At 47.6% G+C, this 25086-nt stretch overlaps 1 protein-coding gene across 4 annotated transcripts in view; it reads left to right on the top strand.

Moving 5' to 3' along the window:
* LOC146809562 (uncharacterized) overlaps positions 1-7496 on the top strand; it is a 299611-nt gene extending 292115 nt beyond the window's left edge. For 3 of the 4 annotated variants that reach the window (XM_085616392.1, XM_085616395.1, XM_085616394.1), the window contains 3 exons: positions 1679-1936; positions 3676-3743; positions 6855-7496. In XM_085616392.1, coding sequence (XP_085472518.1) covers positions 1679-1936; positions 3676-3743; positions 6855-6935 — 407 coding nt within the window. In that variant the 3' untranslated portion in view covers positions 6936-7496. The remainder of the gene's footprint in view (positions 1-1678; positions 1937-3675; positions 3744-6854) is intronic. The other variant, XM_085616393.1, reaches the window with a different exon arrangement.
* Positions 7497-25086: the final 17590 nt, after the last annotated feature.

Genomic DNA, 25086 nt, shown 5'->3' on the forward strand with positions numbered 1-25086 from the left:
AGCCAGGGCAAATGACTAGCAGACAATGCACTGGTACACATGGTTTGTACTGTGTGGGATCAGGAGGAACCCACAAATGGGGCGGTATTACAATGCTTACTGCAGCCTGGGAATGAGACACTCCATTAGCCTCAAACTTGCAATATATAGGCTAATTGCTTGTCTGAGGAATTGTCCGATAAGCAATGGTCATTGGCCAAGGAGTTTGTCATAAAAAAGTGTACTGTAATTCCAGGCTGAAATGTATGCAATTTAATACTTGCACCAAAAGTACCTCACTCCAGAGTGCAGAGGGCGCATGTTACCGGGTGCATTATCCCAGTGTCCCAGATGCGGGCAGCAGGAGGCACATTTTTACCATATGGTGTGGTTATATTGCAAACATGGGTAGAGGTATTGAAAGTTTTATGTAAATGGGAGGGAGGGGGTACGAATCCTGCACCCTCTGTATTGGTCTAAATGCCAAGATCGACTATGAACAAGCAGGAGTGCTGGTTTGTAGACCTGTCCCTCATAAATGCCACATCGCCATGGGGTGGAAGGCAGCGATGGCTCCACCTGTGAGCCTTGGATTAAAGACTTAATAAAATGGTCATTAGTCGAGTGGACCACAGTTAATGCAGCTGCCAGGATACGGGGAAGAACTCATGGAATACATGTTTGGGACACCTACATTCTCAAACTAGAGGCAGAGTCGGACGACCGACCATCTTGAGCCTCACGCCTTGGCTGGCAACCATGGGTATACCCTTGCGTTGGTCGCTCCTTGGGGCTATCACACCCGGAAGGAGGTTTTTTTGGGTAGGGGCTGAGCATGCAGGGGCTGTTGTATGGGGCAGTCTGGCCTTTATGTAGGACTCATGAGGTCAACAAAATTACAAAGGGAGGAGTTGTGAACTTTTGGCTAGAGATTGAGAAATTGCGGGTACAGAGGGTTTGTTTCTTTTCTTTTTTTGGGGGGGGGGGGCAGTTGCTGCCTGACACTTCATACTCTGCCAAGTGATATTACAATGTAACCTTGACAGTCTTCTTCTTCAAAGAGGTTTTTTTAGTTCATGGTCCATTGTTTAGTTCACTATGGAGTATTCTACCGTTAATCGGATTACAAACACAGCAGACATACTTGTGTCAACCCCTTCAATTTAGAAGCGGCGCCATTGTAGCTGCTAACATTGTGGATTATTCATTTACACTGGAACAGGTCACTGCGCTTTTTGATTGCACCTATTATCATTTAATTCAGATTTCTTTTTTTTTAAATGCCATCTATGGGGTATTGTTTGAACCCCTCAAGGTGAAGTCTTTACGGCAAGGCGTGACGTTTTGTGATTTGTAAATTGGATGCATTACCCGAGTCCGAGAACAGTGGTGTAGGCCTTGGCCTCAGTCTAGGGAGATCAGTGGTTCTGGAACAGATGGACCTAAGTCCAAAGAGAACATCTTTGTGTGGTTGTGGTAGAGCTGGTTTCAGATTTCTCTGAATGGCTTGTGTGCCAAAAGGTCATTTGTTAGACCAGAAGCAGCATGGTTACCTGCAACCTTTCTATGGTGAGGAGTAGTAGATGTGTAATCTAGTATTGTGCAAACTGGTTACTAGCTGTAGTAGAGTTTCTTGACCTAGAGTACGATACTCCTACTTAAGTGCCTTTTCCATCTCTCCTTCCTCCTTATGTTGCAGACCTTGGGCCAACAAGATTCAGATGTTACTCTTCATCTGGGGGCTACACATTGAGGGTTCACTTAGAATGTCCATTGAAGCCCTTCACTGGACTGTGGGTCCTCGTGGATGGCAACTACACAGCATATACACAGACGTGTGGCGACGTTTCGGTCAACGATCTGCAGCCGGCGCACAAGTACCAAATAGGTGTGGAGTTACTGTCGCAAAACAAGACCATTCTATTCCCGTCTTTGACATGTGAAACGGACGGCACAGGTAATGTGTGATTGATAAAGGAATTGTGAAGCCTGGTATCAGGAATTAGGTATATTCGAGGCCGTAGGTTGTTGGGAGCTAGGGAGGGAGGGCATAACCTAGGCATAATACCACATGAAGGTGAGGTTTCCATGTGACCTTGCATTCTCAAATACTTCTGCACCCCACATGGACGACTGCCACCACAACCTTATTGAATCTCTGTGGTCACACCTTGAAGGTGCTGGTTCACGTCCAGGGCTGTGGGACGCGCTGGCAAGGGAAAACTGCCCTGAGCCTTGTCTGGAGTTCAATCTATGGCCACTGACTTCTGGGTTTACTCATTCCGTTGCAACAGCTTTACATTGCAGTTAATTGCAGCGGGGGAAAAAACAAAGGAGGTTATTAGCCATCACAACTAATTCAACTTGATTTTCACTCGCCTAGCTCGCCGCGATCACGCCATGCAGAATCTGCTCAACTGTTTTCTCCTTGGCTTTAAAGAACATTAGGGTGTTGTATCCTGTGGCACTGCAACCCGCTGGGCTTGTCTTGTGATTGTTTCCTTAAAGTGTTTCACTTCTACAGCTCTTAGAGGAGTGGCTTTCGAAATCAGTCTTAGTGATTTTAGAATATCACTGGCATTCCTTTGGGGTGGATGGAAATGACTGCCCTAAGGCTATTATCCCTCTATACTTATGGCCATTTTCTACTAATAATCCTCACTAAATGCTTACATCAATACCCAGGTGTGGAAAATAGCATTAATCCCCGCCATGAACCCTGCTGTTTTATATATCTTAGGTTTGTAGGTTAAAAAATGTAGTGGGAGCCACATCCTCTTGAAAAGTCCATGCTACAAGTTCAGTACTTGAATTGGTGACTGACCCCACAGGTAACTTATTATTTATAGCTATACATACTGTGTAGCCTTCCCCTAGATTAAATTATCCCCTTATTTGGGATCTATTTCTGGAAAATAAATATTGCAATAGCCGTGAAACATGGACATTTTCTCCCCTCGTATAGGGGCTGTGGCCCACTACTCTTACCCAGTCCGCAATACCTCGCGAGACAGTCCGAGGCAGGAAAAACATGCTTCAGAAGGAGTGGGCCTTCCAAGGTATTGTTCCCTAGCTCTGTGGCAGATGGGCTACCGGGTGTTATTATTCTGATGGTGGAGCCTTCAAAGGTGACTGCTTGTCTCCCACTTGCTGCAGAGGCATCCTCAGCCAGCTATCTACACTGGCCAAGCAGTGCATGCTCACTTCTCTGATCATTTTTGCAGACTGCAGCTCTGGCTTGTAACCTGGCTGGAGGTCATCTTGGGCTCTGCAAACTCAGAAACAACACAGAGGATCTGGACGTGGGAGGTCATACTGGCACATAAACATGTGTGTGCAGTAGAGCAGAGGGTGGTGCAGATAACATATGTAGCTCAGAAAGGTGTCCTTGGTTCCAGTCACTGCAAACAGCAGTACAACTGAAGTAATGTTAATGACTTAACTTCTATTTACAACATACTTTTCTGGGAACTACTTTGATGACGCTTATGGCTGTAGAGTCAAGGTGAATGGTCTGCTCATGCTTGAATATGCACGTCTGCATGTGGAAATATATCATTGCAGTGGAAATCTAAATTGGGCAGCAAGAGCTAGCAAATTGCAGGTCCATGAGTTAGTTGTTAATATTAGAATGGTATGTGTTGCATCTTTCCAAACCTGCTGTAACCACATCTCTGTTTCTGATTCTTGTCACAGGAAAGATTATTGCAATTGCACTTGGTGTCCTCCTGCCTGCTGTTCTCATTGGATGGCTCATTTTTCATGTAAGAACAAAAAAGGGCTGGGAAGAATGTTTGGATGATGTAGGTTAAGTGACTGTACCATGACAACCATCTTGGTCTACCTCAAAGCTGATTGGCTGAGCAATGCAAAGCGCACATGTCTCTTGTGGTGACCCTGCCTCTCGGTCATTCTCCCTCTCAGTTCTGCAAATAAAGGGCTATAAACACAAAGGCCCTCGTTATGAGCCGACCAGTAAATGGGCTGGATTTTCCCCACACTCCAGTGACCAATATCAGGGGTACCAGTGACTCCGGGGTGGGGAAACTCTGAGCGGCCACTAAACAACGAAGGTGGACTGGAGGAATTAGTAATTCTGGGTCTAATTCCCTGTTAATTCCTCATTGTGGGCCAGACTTGTTTCCAGATGTTTTGACTGCTTTTCCTGAAATCTAGGAGTTGAAATTCTGAAATTCATACTGTTCCTGTAAATCTCTTAGTTCCAATGGGGCTCATATCTGCTGCTACCGACCCCATCGTAATTAAGAGGCCGCTCATAATGAGGGCCAAAATGTCCCTTTGTTATGGTGCAGGCCGCATTAAAGCATCCTGTTTCACAACAATACTATCAGTGACAATGTTTCCTCTTCCCAGTATGTCTGTTCCTTGGCTTTTCTCTGTATCTGCTTCTCACCCTGCTTCTATCTCTCACCCCTTTTCACTGGAATCCTTCTCCTTTCTGATCACAAATCTGTGCCAAATTCACCTTACTTTATGTCCCTGAATCCCTCCTCCTTCCTTCCCAGTCTCCGCCCTTCACCTTCTCACTCATTCTTATCTGTCTCTCTCCAGGCTCTTGTAGAATGCCACAGAGGAGTTTTATCAGCCCTTCTCTCACAATACACTTCCCCTTTGCCCTTTCTATGCACTACCAATGTCTAAGGTGTGGCACATGCAGATTGCATTGGTTGGAGAGAAGGTCCCGGCACTTACCGTGACATATCTTATAACGGGAGCCATTTTATCATGATCATGCTCCCCACTCGCGGGTTCGCATGTCTTCAGAGATTAGTATATGTCCCTTAGGGGTAGTACTTCACACCCAGAGTGCCTTCGTGGTCAGAATTAAAGTTTCCGTACAATCTCTCATTTTGTGTGCATGGTTAGATTTGATAGTTCCTCAAGTCTCTTTGTTTGACTTTCTTAGATTTCCTTCCTGTCTCTCTGGTTAGATTCAATAGTTTTTTCTTTCTATTTGCTTGCATCAATTGTTAGATTTGATAGTTCCCTATGGACTCCATGCCTAGCTCTATAGTTAGATCAGAAAGTATCATTAATATCTCGCTTTTGTCTCTTAGTTCAGATTTGATAGTTTCTTCTGTCTCAGTGTTGGTCTCCATAGTACAACTCAATGACCACAAGAGATTCACTTGTTCCTTCTGCCCACGGCAGACCCCCACCTCCAGGTCTGCATTATTAAAGATTTTTAAATAAAGAATTTCGACTTTTGAAATCAAAACACAATTAATTCACCCTGAAAAGCACTGAGGTAAGCAATTCATTATGAAGATGATGTTTGATAGCTCCCATAGTTCTCTCTACCTGTCTCTATGGTTAGCTCCAGTTGTTCTCTTCGCTCTCTCCACCTGTCATTATGGTTAGCTTTGATGATTCTCTTCTCTTTGTCTCCACGTCTCCATGGTTACCTATCACTCTTCTCATGTCTCTCACTTCCTGTCTCCACTCTCTCCTCCTCCAGTCTCCATTATATATACATTTGGCCCTTCAGTCTCTCCTGTCTTCATGGTTAGATCTGATGCTTCCTAGTCATCTTCCCGACTCTCTCTATGGCTATATTGCATGGTCTATCTCCATGGGTAGCACTAGTAGTTCCTTCAATGTGTGCTCCTGTCTCAACCACCAACTTCCATGTTTCACTGCAATCTCTCCTCCTCTCCCTCACACTAGACTGAAGCCTTGTTTTGAGTTTCTCTTTCTGTCCCATGACTATATATAAAGGTTCACTTCATGCTCCCATCCTGTTTATATAGATTCTGTGACTTCTGTGATCTCGTATTCAGAGGCATAACAAAAGCCCCCTCACCCCTGTGGTGCGAGGGCGGGTGGGGGGCTCTAGGGGTCCCCGCTGGCACTTGCAGGCCCCTGGCCAGAGAGCTTCAGACTGGGTCAAAAGCATGGGGGGCACCCTTCATGTACTTTGCAGGAGGGTCCCCTAAAGTTACGTTACACCACTGCTCGTATTGCAAAAGTACATTTGCTTGGCTAACATTTCCCCCATTTTCTGCAAAACACATTCCCATGCTGACATTATATCGCCATGGTAGGGCAGCCTTCCCCTGATATCTCCATAAGGGCCATGGCTGGTGTCTGTTCCCTGAGATCCATAGCTCCATGGTAGTTAGGCCTGCAGCCTGTGATTCTTTTTCAATTTGCACGGTAGACTTGATTAAAATCTTTGCTCCTTCGCGCTGTAGTTTGGTTACCTGGTCTTACGCTCCCTCGTCATATCTTCATGGTAGGACTGATGGGCACATCATTTCTCTTTGATGGGGTTGGCTGATCCCTATAATACGTTATCAAGTCTGTATGGCAGATTGTATTAGCCTAAATGTCCCTCCGATCCCTGTCCCCATGCTAGGGTTGCTCCTACTATAACTGTTAATGCCTACATTGCAGATTTGCTGGTCTCATGATACCCCCTCCTTTCTCCATGGTAATGTTGACTCCTCCCACTGATTCATCCCCAGAAGTGCCAGGCAGAACTGGATAAACCCTTCAACCCCGCAACTTGTCTCCAATGTGGGATTTTGCAGTCCATACACTCCATCCTCCTTGCTCCAAGGTAGAATTGCCTTGTCCCCTGGTCACTCTTCATGTTGCCATGATATGCTTGCTTATTGCCTAGGACTCCTCTCTCTGTTTTCAAGTTATGGTTGACTTCTTTCCTCCTATCTTTTGGCTTTCATTATTTGTCTTTGTTTCTCCTGGGTTGGAATCCCTCTATCCCATGCAACTACGATCGTGCTCTTCTTATTTCCGCCATAGGTTTTGCTGACTCCCCTCCTACACTCCTGGTTGAATTCCTTCAGCTTCCATTATGACTCACTACATCTAACAGTCTCTCTTTTTCTCAGAAGCTCAGAAAGCGCAGGTCAACAAAACCAAGATATCCTGGCCGTGAGCAGGAGCACTGTCTGGAGATGAGTAACCTTTGAGAGAGCCAGATTGTCTTCCATGTCGGGGAGAAAGGGGCCATCGACAGAATCTACAGGTGCCGCCTTAAAAGCATCACATCTCTTAGAAGATGAACCGCTCAGGATGTGCACCAGGTCTGGCTTGGGCAGCATCTGCAGTTTGAACAATATTTAGGGGGCAGGTGATAAGTCTGTACCTAAATGACAGTGCTCCAAACTGAACTGCTACTTTAGACGATGGGGCGCTTGCCCACTAGCCTTTGACCTTACACTGCTCTGTCTTTGCAATGCAGAAGTGGTGAAAACAGGGGTCATGCAATTTACAAAGAGCACCTCTGCAGCTGGAAATAGACATTTCAAGCACTCAAGTGACTCAAGAGACCACGCAACCTCATACCTAGACAGAGAAGACCTCCTTTTTGTCTGAACAGTCTTCATTCCACACCAGTGTTCTATCTGAAAACATGCTGCACAGTGTATGTAATTATTGAACAATTATGTCACTTGTTCCTTGAAATACCGAAATCTCAGAATGTTCTGCTCTGTTTTAAAATATTTCTAAATATAATATGGATCAATCTACTGATGTATTCAATTTCGCCTTACCAAGAAGTCTCAGAGACTTGTATGTAAGAATCTCCTTTTCATACTACACAGAAGCACAAAGCAGTAATGCCTGTAGTCTACGCTGGCCTTTTCTCTCCTGCTTTTTTATAACACACAACATTGATGACACTCCCTGCTCTCCAGCATTCCGTAATCTAACGTTACTCAAAGTACACACCTGGAAATCCTTCTATACTTCCCATGTATACATTCTTCCCATATATACTATAAAAGCTCCCTCATGACCTATATATCTTCTAAATGATCCAAAAGGATTCAGAAATGGGCCATATACAATTTATCATAAATAATTGTTTTTTATATAATTTTCTTTATTCCTTTTTTTTAAGAAATGCAACACTTATCGTGAATATCACAGTTAATTGTCATTTTGTAATTTCTTTTTTCATAAACATACAATAGATATATTCAATACATTTGTCTGTAACATATCATTTCACTTCTAAGACAATGCACAAATAATATATCATAGTCGTTACGACACTGTAAGTTGTCGTCGATACGTCAAAACTCCATCCGTCCGGAAGAGCCCACTCGCCTATGTCTATATTTGAAGATTGAGACAAAATATTAGGAGGATGAACGACTTACTGAGAACCCTATAAATCAAGTACAAGACTAAATTGTGGACTTTTCCACCAGATTAATTATCAAGGATGAGCAGTTAGAATTAACTTGTAAAGTAAAGGAAAGTGACATTTATAGCCAACTGTACTAAACGAAGGACGGCCTGACTAGTTTCATTATAGAAAGATTTTTTTCTGATAGCAAGTACTCCCTGGGCATTGCTAGATTGATCGATTACTTGGCGGGTCCTGATAAAGGTGGTTTTTCAATTCCTGTACCATCAAAACGCGTCGACCACTGATATTTACATCTTGCTTTACGCATTTGTCTTGTTGGTCTTAGGAGAATATTGTTATACTTAGATTTTCAATCTATTTTGAGTTTTCTTTGCTTGTAATTATGAATGTGGTATGAATGTGGACTGAATCAGTATGAATGTATGAGAGAGTGTGAAGATCATAAAGAAAATATTTGGTTTTCTATTTATGTGTTTAGCCTTACCAAGGGATTACATATTGTTTAGAAGTGAAATGATATGTTACAGACAAATGTATTGAATATATCTATTGTATGTTTATGAAAAAAGAAATTACAAATTGACAATTAACTGTGATATTCATGATAAGTGTTGCATTTCTTAAAAAAAAGGAATAAAGAAAATTATATAAAAAATAATTATGTATGATACATTTTATGTAGCCCATTTCTGAATCCTTTTGGATCATTTAGAAGATATATAGGTCATGAGGGAGCTTTTATAGTATACTTGTTCATTCTTACCCCTCTTCCCCCTGACCTAAATAAAATATTTGAGGGGTCCCAATTTCTTTTGCTTTACATTCTTCTCATATCACATACAAACATGTGGCATTGATAACCCAGCCAAACGAAGGGGCAGATTTACAAGAAAGTGACGCATCTATAGAGATGTGTCACTTTCCTTGCGCCACTCTAAAAAATGTTTGCGCCACCTTGGATGCGCCGTATTTACAATACGGCGCACCATGGCGGAGGGATTGACAGATGCGTCAGAAATTCTGACGCATCTGTTGGGGCAAAAGTCACTCATTGCTGGAGTCGTGTCGCAAGCACAACGCAACTCCAGCAATGCATTTTGTGGCCTATTCCCACTACACTGCGTCACTCCTTACGCCTGCTTCAAGCAGGCGTAAGGTTTTGACGCAGTGGCGTCCTAAAAGTGACGCAGTGAAATCTTGTAGATTTCACTGCGTCACTTTTACGAGGCTTTCCTGCATAGGAACGCCCCCCTGCATACATTATACCTGACGCAGGTATAATGTGACGCAGGGCTTTACAACGTGACGCATCTCCCTAGATGCGTCACGTTGTAAATAGGGCGTGTTAGAAATGGGATTTCTGGTTGGCTAGGGCTTGCGCCAAAGCCAGGCAGAAACCACCACTCTAGTCAGGGCAAGGAAGTTACACGCCAAAGATAACCCCTGCTCACCCCCTTGGTAGCTTGGCACGAGCAGACAGGCTTATCTCGGAGGCGATGTGTGAAGCGTTTGCGCGCGCACCCAGCAACAACACCCAAGGCCCACCACAAAGGAAACTCCACACAAGGTATTCTATAAAAATAGCCTTTGTATTATACACAACACATTAGATAAAAACACACACTTCACAATGTGCCAACAGGCACGGGCAGAATTTACACGGGATTATATGTACAGGGGACAGGGCCACATGGACCACTGTCAGGAATTAGCACGTTTAGATATTTAGCACTTAGCACCAAATATAAAATTACTGTAGCACAAAAATAACATATATATAGCACACAACCAGTAATTACTGGTAACAAGAAAGTACCACCTACGCAACCCTAACCACTTTAGGAGACTATCACGCAGGGACTCAGAACCTCCCTAGTACCACCGGTACCAGGGGAACACAACCACCTAAGTATCCCAATACCTGTAGGGGAAAACACACATTACACATGCTGCATAAAACATTCAGAGGTGCAGAACATGGCACATGACGCATAAACTCATTCAGAGGTGCCAGGCAGGTAAACACATGTTGCATAAAACATTCAGCGGTGTTCTGAAAGAAAACACATGATGCAGAAACTACATTCAGCGGTGTCCTAAAAGGAAACACATGATGCATAAAACATTCGGAGGTGCAGATAAGGAACATTAGCGAGAAACTCTCATGAGCCACCACCTGTGGCAGTCCCTTGGCCAACTGGCCTTGTCGGGGCTAGGACACCCTGTCCCAGTCAAGCTGCGCCAGCTGCGCAGGCCAAAACGTAAATATCCCCAACCTAAACGTGGCAGCTGCCCACTAAGTGCTGGGCAGCTGTAGAACTGAGCGTGGGCACCACTGTGCCCTCAGCACACAAATCGCCGTCACTCGTGGAGCCTCTCCGGGCTCTTGCCAAAAGAATGTCCCCTAGAGCCTTCGTGGCCCTAAACGTTTACTGTGGGGCCAGGGGGGGAGCGACCCGCTGTCATCTGGGGCCGCCCCGTCACGAAACAACTGGTGCCCCCTTTAGGTGGAGCCTCGATGGGCTCTTACACTACGGCCCCCTTTGTTGGAGCGCCATGCGCTCAGAAACCACAATGCCTCCAACGGGGGAGTCCCTCTCAGGGACTCGAGAGATTACTGCCCTCGCACCCCCCAGCACGTGCGCGGAGTCCCCCAGCCCTCTTAACCACTCACCAGGCTGTCTTCAGGGGACTCCCGCGTCGTCTGCTCTATCTCGGTCCCGGCGGACTCCGGGGCTGCTTCTCTACACGGAGGGGGCAGGCACCGACAATGTGCCTCGCGCCCCCCTCCGCACCAGCTCCTGCCGCCGCGCTCCTTTCCTCAGTCCAGTGCGGGGTGGGCTCCCGCCTGGATCGTCACTCTCGGGCCGAGGTCTGGACCAGCCGCGACGCTTCCGCAGGAGGCGGGGTAGGCTCCCGCCCTCCTTCTATCAGTTCCGGGTGTCCCGAAGGCCTGCCCTCAGCCGCCTGACTTCTGGCTGAAGCCCGGTCGCGGCGGTGAAGTCCTTGGCAATGAGAGGGGTAGGCTCCCTCACCAACGAGCACAACGGCGGGGTGGGCACCCGCCGAACTCAGCAGATACCGGCGGAATCGCGGGGTGGGCACCCGCTATCAGGATCCCAGCGCTCACAGCGCTATAAAGCAGAACAGCGCTCCCAGCGCTACAAGAAGCCCAGAAAGTGCTCCCAGGCGCTGCACATCAAGGGAAAGTCCAGCAATCAAATGTTCTGGCAAAGTGCAGGGGGGCAGAGACTGGGCCCAGGGACAGCTCACAGGGCCCTCCAGCAGGGAGGCAGTCCCCAGTGGCGGTCTCTCCTGGTGCCCAGCAGCAGCAGGCCCCCCTCAAGTTGATCCTGGAAGAGAACACCAAATGTAAGGGGACACAGCCCCTTTTTATACAGTAAAAGTCTTTGTCTGAAGGTGCAGGGAAGGGGCGAACCAGTTACATCTGGTTCCTGAGCACTTTGTTTTGCTCAGCCCCTCTCCCTATTCACTGGCAGGCCAGGGTCATCAGACGCACCACAGGGGCCGGAGCCAGCAGTGTGTGGGGAAAGCCCTGTCCTATTCAGGACCCAGGTGTACTCCTCCCCAGCCATCAATATGCTAAACTCCCATTCACCACTGGGTGACTCCTCCTGACTCTGGGGATTTCCCTAACCCGTCACGTGACCTCCACCAGCCAATCACCAGACAAGCCACACATTTCATACTGCACACTGAAGTGCCCACTTCTAGAAGTGGCACTTCCACACTAGGTACATGCACGCCGCACACATCATCGCGCAGCATTCAATCACACGAGTCCGCAGATACCAAACTCGGGCCTGCACACCCCACGCATCAGGAACTACCAGGACACATACATTCCCCCATGCATTCCTATGGGAGGGCAGGCCAACCTCAACACACGCACGCACTTTACCCTGGGACACAGCGGTAAAGTGCGCAGAAACCCAAAAATCACTAAACCAAGTCACCAATAAAAAAGCAAAAAGTTTCGGGGGTGAACCTGCCAGAAGGGCCGGGTCCAACACAACCCCCTTCCAGCCAAAACGCAGGGTAGACCAATCACCACCGTGAAGGTCTTCCCTGCCTTGGGCGACAAAACACGGACGCAGGCCCGCAACGGCAGGGACACTCTCCGGTTTTACGCCACTCTAAACCCATGGAGTTCCTTCTAAAAGAACTCGGCGGACCAACTGGGCTACCCCACTGGTACTCCTCAGCTGTCCGCGGCCAGGACCAGGCCCTAGGCCATCTAGGCGCCACTGGTCCTTGCCTAACCACAGAGTGGGGGGTAGTAACCCCTGGCACATAGTGACCATTTTCCACTCTTCCCCTCATTAGGGCTGTTCTAAACATCCACTGATCTTCCAGCCCAGGGTCCGTACCCTCAAGCTGACCAACAGTCACGGGTGAGGATCTCCTCCCCCTACCTCTCCTTCTAGGGTTCCGTCCTCTCCTCCTCTGAGAGGCACCTTCAGAAATCAACTTTCCCACCAGCTCAGGACCTCTCCCTGAGAACTGGTCTCCCAACCTCTGGTCTAGAACCTTCGGTGTAATACTTGCCTGGCACTCCAGGACTTCTGGGGACTCACACAGTATCCCCCCAAGAGTAACATATGCCTCATATGTTGCATGACAGTCTGCCTGGCGCAGATCTCCCGTCCCCTGTCCACCTGACAGTGCGCGAAGATCCCCCAGGACAGACGTGTGGTCGCCATGGTCACTTCTAGGAGACTCAGCCCTACCGGCTGGTCCCTGACCCACTGGCTCCTCCACCGGGGAACACAGCCCCATGCCACTCCTCTCGCCGGACTTCTGTACCCTCCCTACCGGAGCGGTACTGCCTGACACCAGAACCACTGGAGCTCCATTTACAGAGACTCCAGGTTCTCCATACCCTAGGCGAGCTTCCTCAAGTGACCTAACAGGACAGCCTAGGCCCCCAACCTGGTGTTCCCTTAAGAAACCATCCAGGTTCTGAGACTGGGTTTCGGGCCTCTGGGGACTCAAAGTCACCCGCTCACTCCTACTCCACTGAGATAGGCCGTGAGCCCCTACACCCCTCTCACTACTCTGGGACCTAGCTGGGCTACTCTGAACCTCTACCCCCATCCAAGACGGGAAGATCCCTGAGACACTGCTATTGGAAGTACTCTCCCATACCTCTTCAGAACCTTGGGCACCCTCCCAACGGTCTGCTTCCTCTGCCAGCTCCCATGTGCAAAAAGAGCCATACCTCAACAGGTGTTGGCGCAACCCGGGATAACAACTACCAAGCAGCTGCTCCTTGATAATCAGAGCATACAGTCCGTCAAAAGCCCGTTTCGTGTTTACCCTTAACCAATCATCCAGTGCATCCTCACATTCACCCACAAACGTTCCCCAAGACTGGTGAGGCAGTTTCTTACTGCCCCTGAATTTCAACCTACATTCCTCCTCTTGGAAAACAGGTACCATACTCTGGGAATGGGGAATGGGATCCTCTGCACTGGGCTCTCTATCGCTGCCACCACTGGACTCCACCCTCCCTGGGAAATCCAGAAAACCAATGCGCTCAGGGGACAACTTACCCTCTAGAGCTACTTTCTCCCTGGCGAAGGCCCTCTCAGCCTCCGCCATCCTCTCTTCCGCCAAGACCCTCTCGGTCTCACACTTTTTCTTCTCCACCCCCAGCTGCGCCATCGCCCTGGCATGCTCTAACCTGAGCTTCTCCATGGCCAGCTGATGCTCCCTCTCTTCCCTCCTATCTATCCACTCCTCTGGGGACAGGGAAAGGGATGGGGTGCTGCTCCTGACACTGGACCCAGCAAGGGACTCCCTATCTATGGGGTCTTCACTTTCTACTGGCGTCCCTGTCAGGTAACCTTCCTCCTCTCCTGAATCTTCAGGGCTCCCCACAGACCCACTACCCTCTCGGCGTGCGGCCCGGGCCCTATCTTCCTCGCTGCGCTCTCGCTCCCACTCATCCTTTTGCCATAGGATCAGGTTATCCCTCAGTTTGGACTGGGTATCTGACTCACCCACCTCTATGTCTCTCTCTTCACAGAACCTTACCAACTCCAACCTACTGTATCTAAACAGACCACAGAAATTAAAAGCAGGCTCCATTTTGGCGGACGTTCCTGAGAAGAGTTTAACACAAGGAACCTGAGTGTCTGAGCTACTAACACGGGAGTACATGATTCACAAAGGACTCCTGTAGGAGAAGAAAATAATGGAACTTCAAAAACAATAATCCCTAAAATGTGATTTATCTAATGCAGAGTTTTGTAGTGCGGCCAGTTGCCGCTGCGGTACAGCGCAAACGCAAGTCCAAATCCCACCTCTGATCACCAATGTTAGAAATGGGATTTCTGGTTGGCTAGGGCTTGCGCCAAAGCCAGGCAGAAACCACCACTCTAGTCAGGGCAAGGAAGTTACACGCCAAAGATAACCCCTGCTCACCCCCTTGGTAGCTTGGCACGAGCAGACAGGCTTATCTCGGAGGCGATGTGTGAAGCGTTTGCGCGCGCACCCAGCAACAACACCCAAGGCCCACCACAAAGGAAACTCCACACAAGGTATTCTATAAAAATAGCCTTTGTATTATACACAACACATTAGATAAAAACACACACTTCACAATGTGCCAACAGGCACGGGCAGAATTTACACGGGATTATATGTACAGGGGACAGGGCCACATGGACCACTGTCAGGAATTAGCACGTTTAGATATTTAGCACTTAGCACCAAATATAAAATTACTGTAGCACAAAAATAACATATATATAGCACACAACCAGTAATTACTGGTAACAAGAAAGTACCACCTACGCAACCCTAACCACTTTAGGAGACTATCACGCAGGGACTCAGAACCTCCCTAGTACCACCGGTACCAGGGGAACACAACCACCTAAGTATCCCAATACCTGTAGGGGAAAACACACATTACACATGCTGCATAAAACATTCAGAGGTGCAGAACATGGCACATGACGCATAAACTCATTCAGAGGTGCCAGGCAGGTAAACACATGTTGCATAAAACATTCAGCGGTGTTCTGAAAGAAAACACATGATGCAGAAACTACATTCAGCGGTGTCCTAAAAGGAAACACATGATGCATAAAACATTCGGAGGTGCAGATAAGGAACATTAGCGAGAAACTCTCATGAGCCACCACCTGTGGCAGTCCCTAGGCCAACTGGCCTTGTCGGGGCTAGGACACCCTGTCCCAGTCAAGCTGCGCCAGCTGCGCAGGCCAAAACGTAAATATCCCCAACCTAAACGTGGCAGCTGCCCACTAAGTGCTGGGCAGCTGTAGAACTGAGCGTGGGCACCACTGTGCCCTCAGCACACAAATCGCCGTCACTCGTGGAGCCTCTCCGGGCTCTTGCCAAAAGAATGTCCCCTAGAACCTTCGTGGCCCTAAACGTTTACTGTGGGGCCAGGGGGGGAGCGACCCGCTGCCATCTGGGGCCGCCCCGTCACGAAACAACTGGTGCCCCCTTTAGGTGGAGCCTCGATGGGCTCTTACACTACGGCCCCCTTCGTTGGAGCGCCATGCGCTCAGAAACCACAATGCCTCCAACGGGGGAGTCCCTCTCAGGGACTCGAGAGATTACTGCCCTCGCACCCCCCAGCACGTGCGCGGAGTCCCCCAGCCCTCTTAACCACTCACCAGGCTGTCTTCAGGGGACTCCCGCGTCGTCTGCTCTTTCTCGGTCCCGGCGGACTCCAGGGCTGCTTCTCTACGCGGAGGAGGCAGGCACCGACAATGTGCCTCGCGCCCCCCCGGCGCACCAGCTCCTGCCGCCGCGCTCCTTTCCTCAGTCCAGTGCGGGGTGGGCTCCCGCCTGGATCGTCACTCTCGGGCCGAGGTCTGGACCAGCCGCGACGCTTCCGTAGGAGGCGAGGTAGGCTCCCGCCCTCCTTCTATCAGTTCCGGGTGTCCCGAAGGCCCGCCCTCAGCCGCCTGACTTCCGTCTGAAGCCCGGTCGCAGCGGTGAAGTCCTTGGCAATGAGAGGGGTAGGCTCCCTCACCAACGAGCACAACGGCGGGGTGGGCACCCGCCGAACTCGGCAGATACCGGCGGAATCGCGGGGTGGGCACCCGCTATCAGGATCCCAGCGCTCACAGCGCTATAAAGCAGAACAGCGCTCCCAGCGCTACAAGAAGCCCAGAAAGCGCTCCCAGGCGCTGCACATCAAGGGAAAGTCCAGCAATCAAATGTTCTGGCAAAGTGCAGGGGGGCAGAGACTGGGCCCAGGGCCAGCTCACAGGGCCCTCCAGCAGGGAGGCAGTCCCCAGTGGCGGTCTCTCCTGGCGCCCAGCAGCAGCAGGCCCCCCTCAAGTTGATCCTGGAAGAGAACACCAAATGTAAGGGGACACAGCCCCTTTTTATACAGTAAAAGTCTTTGTCTGAAGGTGCAGGGAAGGGGCGAACCAGTTACATCTGGTTCCTGAGCACTTTGTTTTGCTCAGCCCCTCTCCCTATTCACTGGCAGGCCAGGGTCATCAGACGCACCACAGGGGCCGGAGCCAGCAGTGTGTGGGGAAAGCCCTGTCCTATTCAGGACCCAGGTGTACTCCTCCCCAGCCATCAATATGCTAAACTCCCATTCACCACTGGGTGACTCCTCCTGACTCTGGGGATTTCCCTAACCCGTCACGTGACCTCCACCAGCCAATCACCAGACAAGCCACACATTTCATTCTGCACACTGAAGTGCCCACTTCTAGAAGTGGCACTTCCACACTAGGTACATGCACGCTGCACACATCATCGCGCAGCATTCAATCACACGAGTCCGCACATACCAAACTCGGGCCTGCACACCCCACGCATCAGGAACTACCAGGACACATACATTCCCCCATGCATTCCTATGGGAGGGCAGGCCAACCTCAACACACGCACGCACTTTACCCTGGGACACAGCGGTAAAGTGCGCAGAAACCCAAAAATCACTAAACCAAGTCACCAATAAAAAAGCAAAAAGTTTCGGGGGTGAACCTGCCAGAAGGGCCGGGTCCAACAGGGCGCATTGTTTGCGCCACCATTGAGTCAATAAAAGTGATGTAATGGCGGTGCAAAGAGGCGCAAGGGGCTTGTAAATCTGCCCCGAAGTTTTTCTGTTCTTAAGTCTCCTCTTTGACCAAGGAGTGGCTTCCGGCTCCATCGTACTAGAAGGTTGTATTTGCAAGAATAGAAATGACATGTATTTACTGTAGTATGTAAGAGGCAGCCGTAAGTGGCGTGCCAGGCTGTGGTAAACTTGTGCATAAAATGCCAATTCTTGGTAGATGTTCCTTAGACTGACCCTTTGGTACATCAGCATCGTCTCGTGAAGAGATGTGGGCTCATCCTGCTCTAGTTCTTGTCACCAGTTGTATCAAAACACTGGATTCCAAGGAAGTCCACCTTCATCTTAGCTCCTCCACACATCACTCTGAATCCAAAATAAAGGCGGGAGACTGACAACAGGATATCAAATTTTTATTAGCCATTCGGGCACTTTGTGTAGAAAGATACAAATAATATAATCACTAATAGTCACTACAAACTGAATGTGACAAACCTAAAAAAAAAGTTCACCAGTAAATAAAACCCAGTGTTTTTTAGTGTGCGGAAATCTGAGGTGTTATGGAATGCAAAACCTTTGGTCCACCTTCATGGACGTTGATGTTCAACCACTTTGTTGGAATGACCATTAGCAAGAGGTCTTTCCAGGGTATATTTTCGTCCTCTTTCTATGGCACTCCATTTCTTTTCTCTGCATGGAGGGTAATGAGACAAGCTGAGTCTCCGGTGTGGCAGGAAATAAGGAGATACGGAAGGAAGAAAAGGAAAAAAGTGGCTGTATGGAAAAGGGGGACGCGCCTCCTGGTCTTTTCTTAGCCATAAGTGTTTTTTTGCCCCTCTGGCTGTTCTTGGAAAATCTATCTGTCTATTTCACCTGATTCTAAGAGTGACGCTCATCCACTGTTACAGAGAAGGGCCACACATTCTAAGAGTGACGCTCATCCACTGTTACAGAGAAGGGCCACACATTCTAAGAATGACGCTCATCCACTGTTACAGAGAAGGGCCACACATTCTAAGAGTGACGCTCATCGACTGTTACAGAGAAGAGCCACACATTCTAAGAATGACGCTCATCCACTGTTACAGAGAAGGGCCACAGATTCTAAGAATGACGCTCATCCACTGTTACAGAGAAGAGCCACACATTCTAAGAGTGACGCTCATCCACTGTTACAGAGAAGGGCCACACATTCTAAGAGTGACGCTCATCGACTGTTACAGAGAAGAGCCACACATTCTAAGAGTGACGCTCATCGACTGTTACAGAGAAGAGCCACACATTCTAAGAGTGACGCTCATCGACTGTTACAGAGAAGAGCCACACATTCTAAGAATGACGCTCATCCACTGTTACAGAGAAGGGCCACACATTCTAAGAATGACGCTCATCCACTGTTACAGAGAAGAGCCACACATTCTAAGAGTGACGCTCATCCACTGTTACAGAGAAGGGCCACACATTCTAAGAGTGACGCTCATCGACTGTTACAGAGAAGAGCCAACCATTCTAAGAATGACGCTCATCAACTGTTACAGAGAAGGGCCACACATTCTAAGAGTGCCGCTCATCCACTGTTACAGAGAAGGGCCACACATTCTAAGAGTGACGCTCATCCACTGTTACAGAGAAGAGCCACACATTCTAAGAGTGAAGCTCATCCACTGTTACAGAGAAGAGCCACACATTCTAAGAGTGACGCTCATCCATTGTTACAGAGAAGAGCCACACATTCTAAGAGTGACGCTCATTCACTGTTACAGAGAAGAGCCACACATTCTAAGAGTGACGCTCATCCACTGTTACAGAGAAGAGCCACACATTCTAAGAGTGACGCTCATCCACTGTTACAGAGAAGGGCCACACATTCTAAGAATGACGCTCATCCACTGTTACAGAGAAGAGACACACATTCTAAGAGTGACGCTCATCCACTGTTACAGAGAAGAGCCACACATTCTAAGAGTGACGCTCATCCACTGTTACAGAAAAGAGCCACACATTCTAAGAGTGACGCTCATTCACTGTTACAGAGAAGAGCCATACATTCTAAGAGTGACGCTCATCCACTGTTACAGAGAAGAGCCACACATTCTAAGAGTGACGCTCATCCACTGTTACAGAGAAGGGCCACACATTCTAAGAATGACGCTCATCCACTGTTACAGAGAAGGGCCACACATTCTAAGAGTGACGCTCATCAACTGTTACAGAGAAGGGCCACACATTCTAAGAGTGCCGCTCATCCACTGTTACAGAGAAGGGCCACACATTCTAAGAGTGCCGCTCATCCACTGTTACAGAGAAGAGCCACACATTCTAAGAGTGACGCTCATCCACTGTTACAGAGAAGAGCCACACATTCTAAGAGTGACGCTCATTCACTGTTACAGAGAAGAGCCACACATTCTAAGAGTGACGCTCATCCACTGTTACAGAGAAGGGCCACACATTCTAAGAATGACGCTCATCCACTGTTACAGAGCAGAGCCACACATTCTAAGAGTGCCGCTCATCCACTGTTACAGAGAAGGGCCACACATTCTAAGAGTGCCGCTCATCCACTGTTACAGAGAAGAGCCACACATTCTAAGAGTGATGCTCATCCACTGTTACAGAGAAGAGCCACACATTCTAAGAGTGACGCTCATTCACTGTTACAGAGAAGAGCCACACATTCTAAGAGTGACGCTCATCCACTGTTACAGAGAAGAGCCACACATTCTAAGAGTGACGCTCATTCACTGTTACAGAGAAGAGCCACACATTCTAAGAGTGACGCTAATCCACTGTTACAGAGAAGAGCCGCACATTCTAAGAGTGACGCTCCTCCACTGTTACAGAGAAGAGCCACACATTCTAAGAGTGACGCTCATCCACTGTTACAGAGAAGGCCCACACTAGTTCCCTCCAAATACTGCTTAAACGTGGCACAGACAGTGGATGTGAATTCCCTAAAGTTCCTAGGCATCACCCACCCATGGACTCCAGATACAATTTCACCCTTATCTCCTCCGTAGTCTCCTATTTGTAAGATTCTGGAACGCAATCATTCCTGCGAGAATAGAAGTATTCTTGCAGCCACTTACAAATCTTAAAGCACAGAAACATTGGTTCTTTCTCTCCACATAGTTGCTTGGTGAAAAACAATAAACTGGCGCGTTTGCATGATCTTCTTGCAGTACATTGTGCTCATACACGGCAAAGCTTTCCACTCTATGTTTGAAGCGGGTCTTTGAATCTCACACAATTCAAATTTCGATTTCAATTGTATTTTATTGGTTTAGGTCTTGTCAGTGATCAACAATATATACAACCATTAAATAATAATAAAAAGACTCATAAGAGAAATATCAAGGCTCCACATTACATCCTACTAATACATAGGTAAAAATACTTTAGAAAATGCAGTTATAGCAGGTAACTTCATTAGGGGGTGACTTCGTTAAGGCAATACGATCATTAATTTTAAGCACACTAAACTTAAAACATCTCACCAAATACTTCCTATGTAGGTCAACTACATTCAGCACCCGATCAGCTATGCATTATGAACGGGCGGTCAAGAACCCAATGAAAATCAGAACAGTTGCGACCTCATCAGATGTGGGAAGCACTATATATATTAATACAATATCGTTTTTTTAATCTTATTTCTTTACTAAGGCTACCTATACCAGCCATCTGTGTGTATGCATGCATATCTATGTGCATACATGTGTGTGTGTGTGTGCGTGCAATGTCAGATGGTGGAATTTGAATGCGTACAGGTCAAGAGGGTGGGAGGGAGGCAGAAATGTTTGGTACCAGGATATGAGAGTACCTGTGTTCCTGGGCTGTATTTCATGAGGAACAGTGACGCCTAGAAGTCTCACATCTGCAAGTGTGACCTTTAAAAGTGTTGGTGAAAAAATCAGTCAAGAGATGTCAAGCGCGGAACAAAGTCCTAGCAGGGGTCGTGAAAGAACTGCACAGGACTGACCATGTGAAGGATCTCAGTCTTCTCGGTGAACTGTAAGAACACAAGGAACTGTTTGGATTCCAAGGGGCAGATTTATGTTTGACTTGCACCGCATTTACGCCGCCGTTGCGTCATTTTTTTGACGCAGCAGTGGCGTAAATCCTGCGCCATGGTGCGGGGTATTTACAACGTGACGCATCTGGGAGATTCGTCACGTTGTAAAGCCCTGCGCCACATGTAGGCGTTCCAGGGCAGGTGGGGGCGTTCCGGCGCAGGAACGCCTCCTAAAAGTGGCTGAGTGAAATCTACAAGATTTCACTCAGTCACTTTTAGGCCCATGCTGCGTCAAAACCCTGCGCCTGCTTGAAGCAAGCGTAAGGATTGACGCAGCATTGTACAGATAGGGCGCCCCAGAACATTGCTGGAGCTGCGTCGCGCTTGCGACGCAACTCCAGCAATGCGCCACTTTTACGGCACAGATGCGTCACGCATCTGTGCCGTTTTTGCCCCATGGTGCGCCGAATGCGGCGCATCCATGGTGGCGCAGCTGTGGCGCATAATAATTGGCGCATCCCTGCTGATATGCAGGGATGCGCCAGTTAACATAAATCTGCCCCCAAGTCTTTTATTAAGATAAGCATCACATTGGTTTAGCAGCTTAGTTCTGTTATCTTTAAATACAGTCAAATGATAAGCTGACACTATATAGGCATGAGATGGTCTGTGCATTCTGGCTGCTGTGGAGCAGAGTGATGTGAGCGTCTTCGTCGTTGGTACTGGGTTTGTCCATTTCAGTATCCGTCGTGAACTGTTGTCAGGGCACATTGAAAATAATGCCCACTGGACTAGCTGCTGTGAGCCACAAGTACTCACTGGAGAGTGGAAACGAATGCTAGGAGTATGCCAAGGTGACTGGAATCAGGAGACAATCATGGACCGCTATGTGTCAAGAATCCTCAACTTTTTGTAGTAAAATGTCTGGATTACTGACGGGCAATCTTAATTACTCCAATTCTTATGCGGCAAGAATGGGCTCATTTTGCAGTATAATGTCTGGATTACTGGTGATCGTAATTACTCCAATTTCGAATTCCTAATCTCATTACTTACTATATGCACTTGTGAGGAAATTCCTCACTGTAATGACCTCTAACAAGCACCTCAAAAAGAAACAGAACAGACCAGCAACACCTCGCGCCCTACCAAACTTTCTGAAAATACCAAATCTCTACAGCCACTCCCCAAAAAATAAGACTGGAGGGAGGGAACATAAGTAATGAGATGAGTAACACGGAATCGGAGTATAGAAGATGATTGGTAAGTAACCCAGACATTACCTCCTCATCCATTCCTCATCTCATTACTCACTGCATGCAGGCATAACCGAGCATAAATAAAGAATTTGTAACAGAAATCATGCCAAAAATATCATTAATACACAATAGAAAATAAGAATAAGCAGGACTCTGCCAGAAATCACTGCACTATTATGTTTAGCTCTCAGAACTGCCCTGTCAAAATCCATCTCGGAACCCTGGTCTAAGTTTAGTATTGAGTGATCAATAGTTGTACAAACAAATGTTCATAATGGAGACTCCACCACAAAGGTGACCAAAAGAGCATCATTTATCCTAAACTCAGAAGATTTAGTCAGAAAGACTCTAACTGCTCTGACCAAATCCAAAAGAGAACAGAATTTGAGGAAGAAGGAAGAACAGGAAGAGCAATTTCCTGAGACCTATGAAACACAAAATTTACTTTAGGAATAAACTGAGGACCACGTTGTGACGCAATATGAGCAGCAAAGAAATGAAGGTAAGGAGGATTTCAGATAAAATCTGAGAGTACCCCTAACCTCCTGGAAGTAACAATTTACACTACTAAAAGAAAAAACACCATCAAAGACAAAAACGTCAGAGAAACCTCAGACAAAGGCTCAAAGGGAGGACCTTGAAGATGCTGGAAATTTATTTTTTACCTTCGGCCTCAACAAGTCAAAGTGCTTGAAAAGCAGAAAGAGACCCGAAGGGAGAATTAACCCTCCTGATTGCAGCTCCGTGACTTTCAAGATAGAAGTGGACCAACCCTTGTTATACCCATCTTTTAAGAGCTACAAGATAATCTCAGGGGGGTAAAGCAACTGAGAAATGTCATTATCTTGACACCACTTCGAGAAAGACGCCCAGTGGTGATCATAAGGCTTTCTGGTGGATAGCCTCCGTAAAGCCTGAATGGAATCCGAGACAGGAAAGTACATACCTAAAGTCCTAAGCCCTTCACTCTCAAACTGCAAACCGGTAACATGAACCTCTGCAAGCACTGAAGAGATAACAGAGGAGGAGCAACAATCAGATTTGGAGAGACAGAAAGAAACCAGATCAGAGACAATAACATTTCCATCAAACAATGTCTCTGACGCCAAAATTGACAAATTAGAACCATATAGAAAATAAGGAATTAGGGAAACAGGAGGATAGGGATACAACAGGGTGTTCGGCCACTGACATGCTAAAGCACCCCCTCATCCCCCGCTGCCTGGAAAAATATGTGGGAAGAAGAGCATTGTTCTGATCTGCAAAAAGATCCACGGCAGGACTGCCAAATCTCTGGCAGATCATCTGGAATATCTCCTTTATGATTCTTAAATTCTGGTTAGAGGTAAACCCCCTACTCAGGGTGTCTGCTACAATATTGCCCTTGCCCTGGCTACAATTGCTCTTAGAAATAACAGTCTCTTTTCTGCCCAATCCATTATCATCTGCACCACGTAATTCAGGGAGCTGAAGCCTGTCCCAAATTTTCTGGTTTTGTATGACATCGTCACTGCAATATCTGTTCTCATAACATTGTCCTTTTGAAGGATGATTCTGGACTGAAACCTCTTGAGAGCCATCCAAATAGCTCTGAGTTCTTTCCAGTTGAAAGACTGGATCGGCCAAATAACTTCTACTGCTTCTAAACTTAAAAGATGCCAGCAGCAGGCCCTGGGGAGAAAGTCTGTTACAGTGGCAGCTGGTATAGAACAGGGGTGTCGAGGCGAGGAGGAGGTGAAAAAGAAAATAACACATCCTCTGCACGGCCGCCATCTCTCCCTCTTTCCTCCATCATCTCTCCTTCCAGAATCAGAAAGCCCACAGGCTCCCCTAAGCCAATCATGACGCTGCTGTCACCAGCATGACTGCAGCAACGTGATTGGTCTGAGCACAATGATTCGGTGCTAAGACAGGGACTGTGAGCCTGTGCATGTTCTCCACCCAGGCTGTGCAATACAGCCAGGCGAAGAACATGCTAAATGCCCATAAATGTTTGGCCGGGCCAAGACAGCCAGCCAAACTGTCAGGCACACTTAAATGCATCAACCACTCCTCCCCCTGCTGGCGGTGACGACAGCCAAGCCCCACCCTGCCCCAAAACTGGCTTCAGCACAGAAAAATAAAATGAAAAAAACAATGTGTTATTAGCATTTTATTTTTATTTTTTTCCACTGCTGAAAAGCAGCGAGGCGACACTCCTCTACCTTAGCAGAGAAGCTGCCGCTGTTCTGTTATCACCAAAGGTTGATGTGGCAAAAGAGAAATTACCCTCTCCAGATTGGCCGGCACCTACTCCAACTGAAGCTGAGCCTAAGGGAATGACTTATCATAATGGGGAGCTCGAAACTGTTGTAAGTTGTAAGCTAGTGATGGAGAATATGGAAGAACAGAGGCCCCAAGTGTCGTCTGGCCCAAGGAACCACAAACAGAGAAGTCACCTAAAGAAAAGAAAACATGAAAAGCCATATTTTAGAAAGCAATCCTTGCCACAATTAAATGTTAAAGGAACTATCGGAAACAGAGAAGACTTACCATGACTTACCATGCCCCCCTGAATTTGTAAGGACTCCCTTGCCAAAGTGTGTCCCAGGTTCAGAAGAGGTGATAA

The sequence above is a fragment of the Triturus cristatus genome, chromosome 7 (assembly GCF_964204655.1).
Source record: "Triturus cristatus chromosome 7, aTriCri1.1, whole genome shotgun sequence".
NCBI classification, from domain to species: domain Eukaryota; kingdom Metazoa; phylum Chordata; class Amphibia; order Caudata; family Salamandridae; genus Triturus; species Triturus cristatus.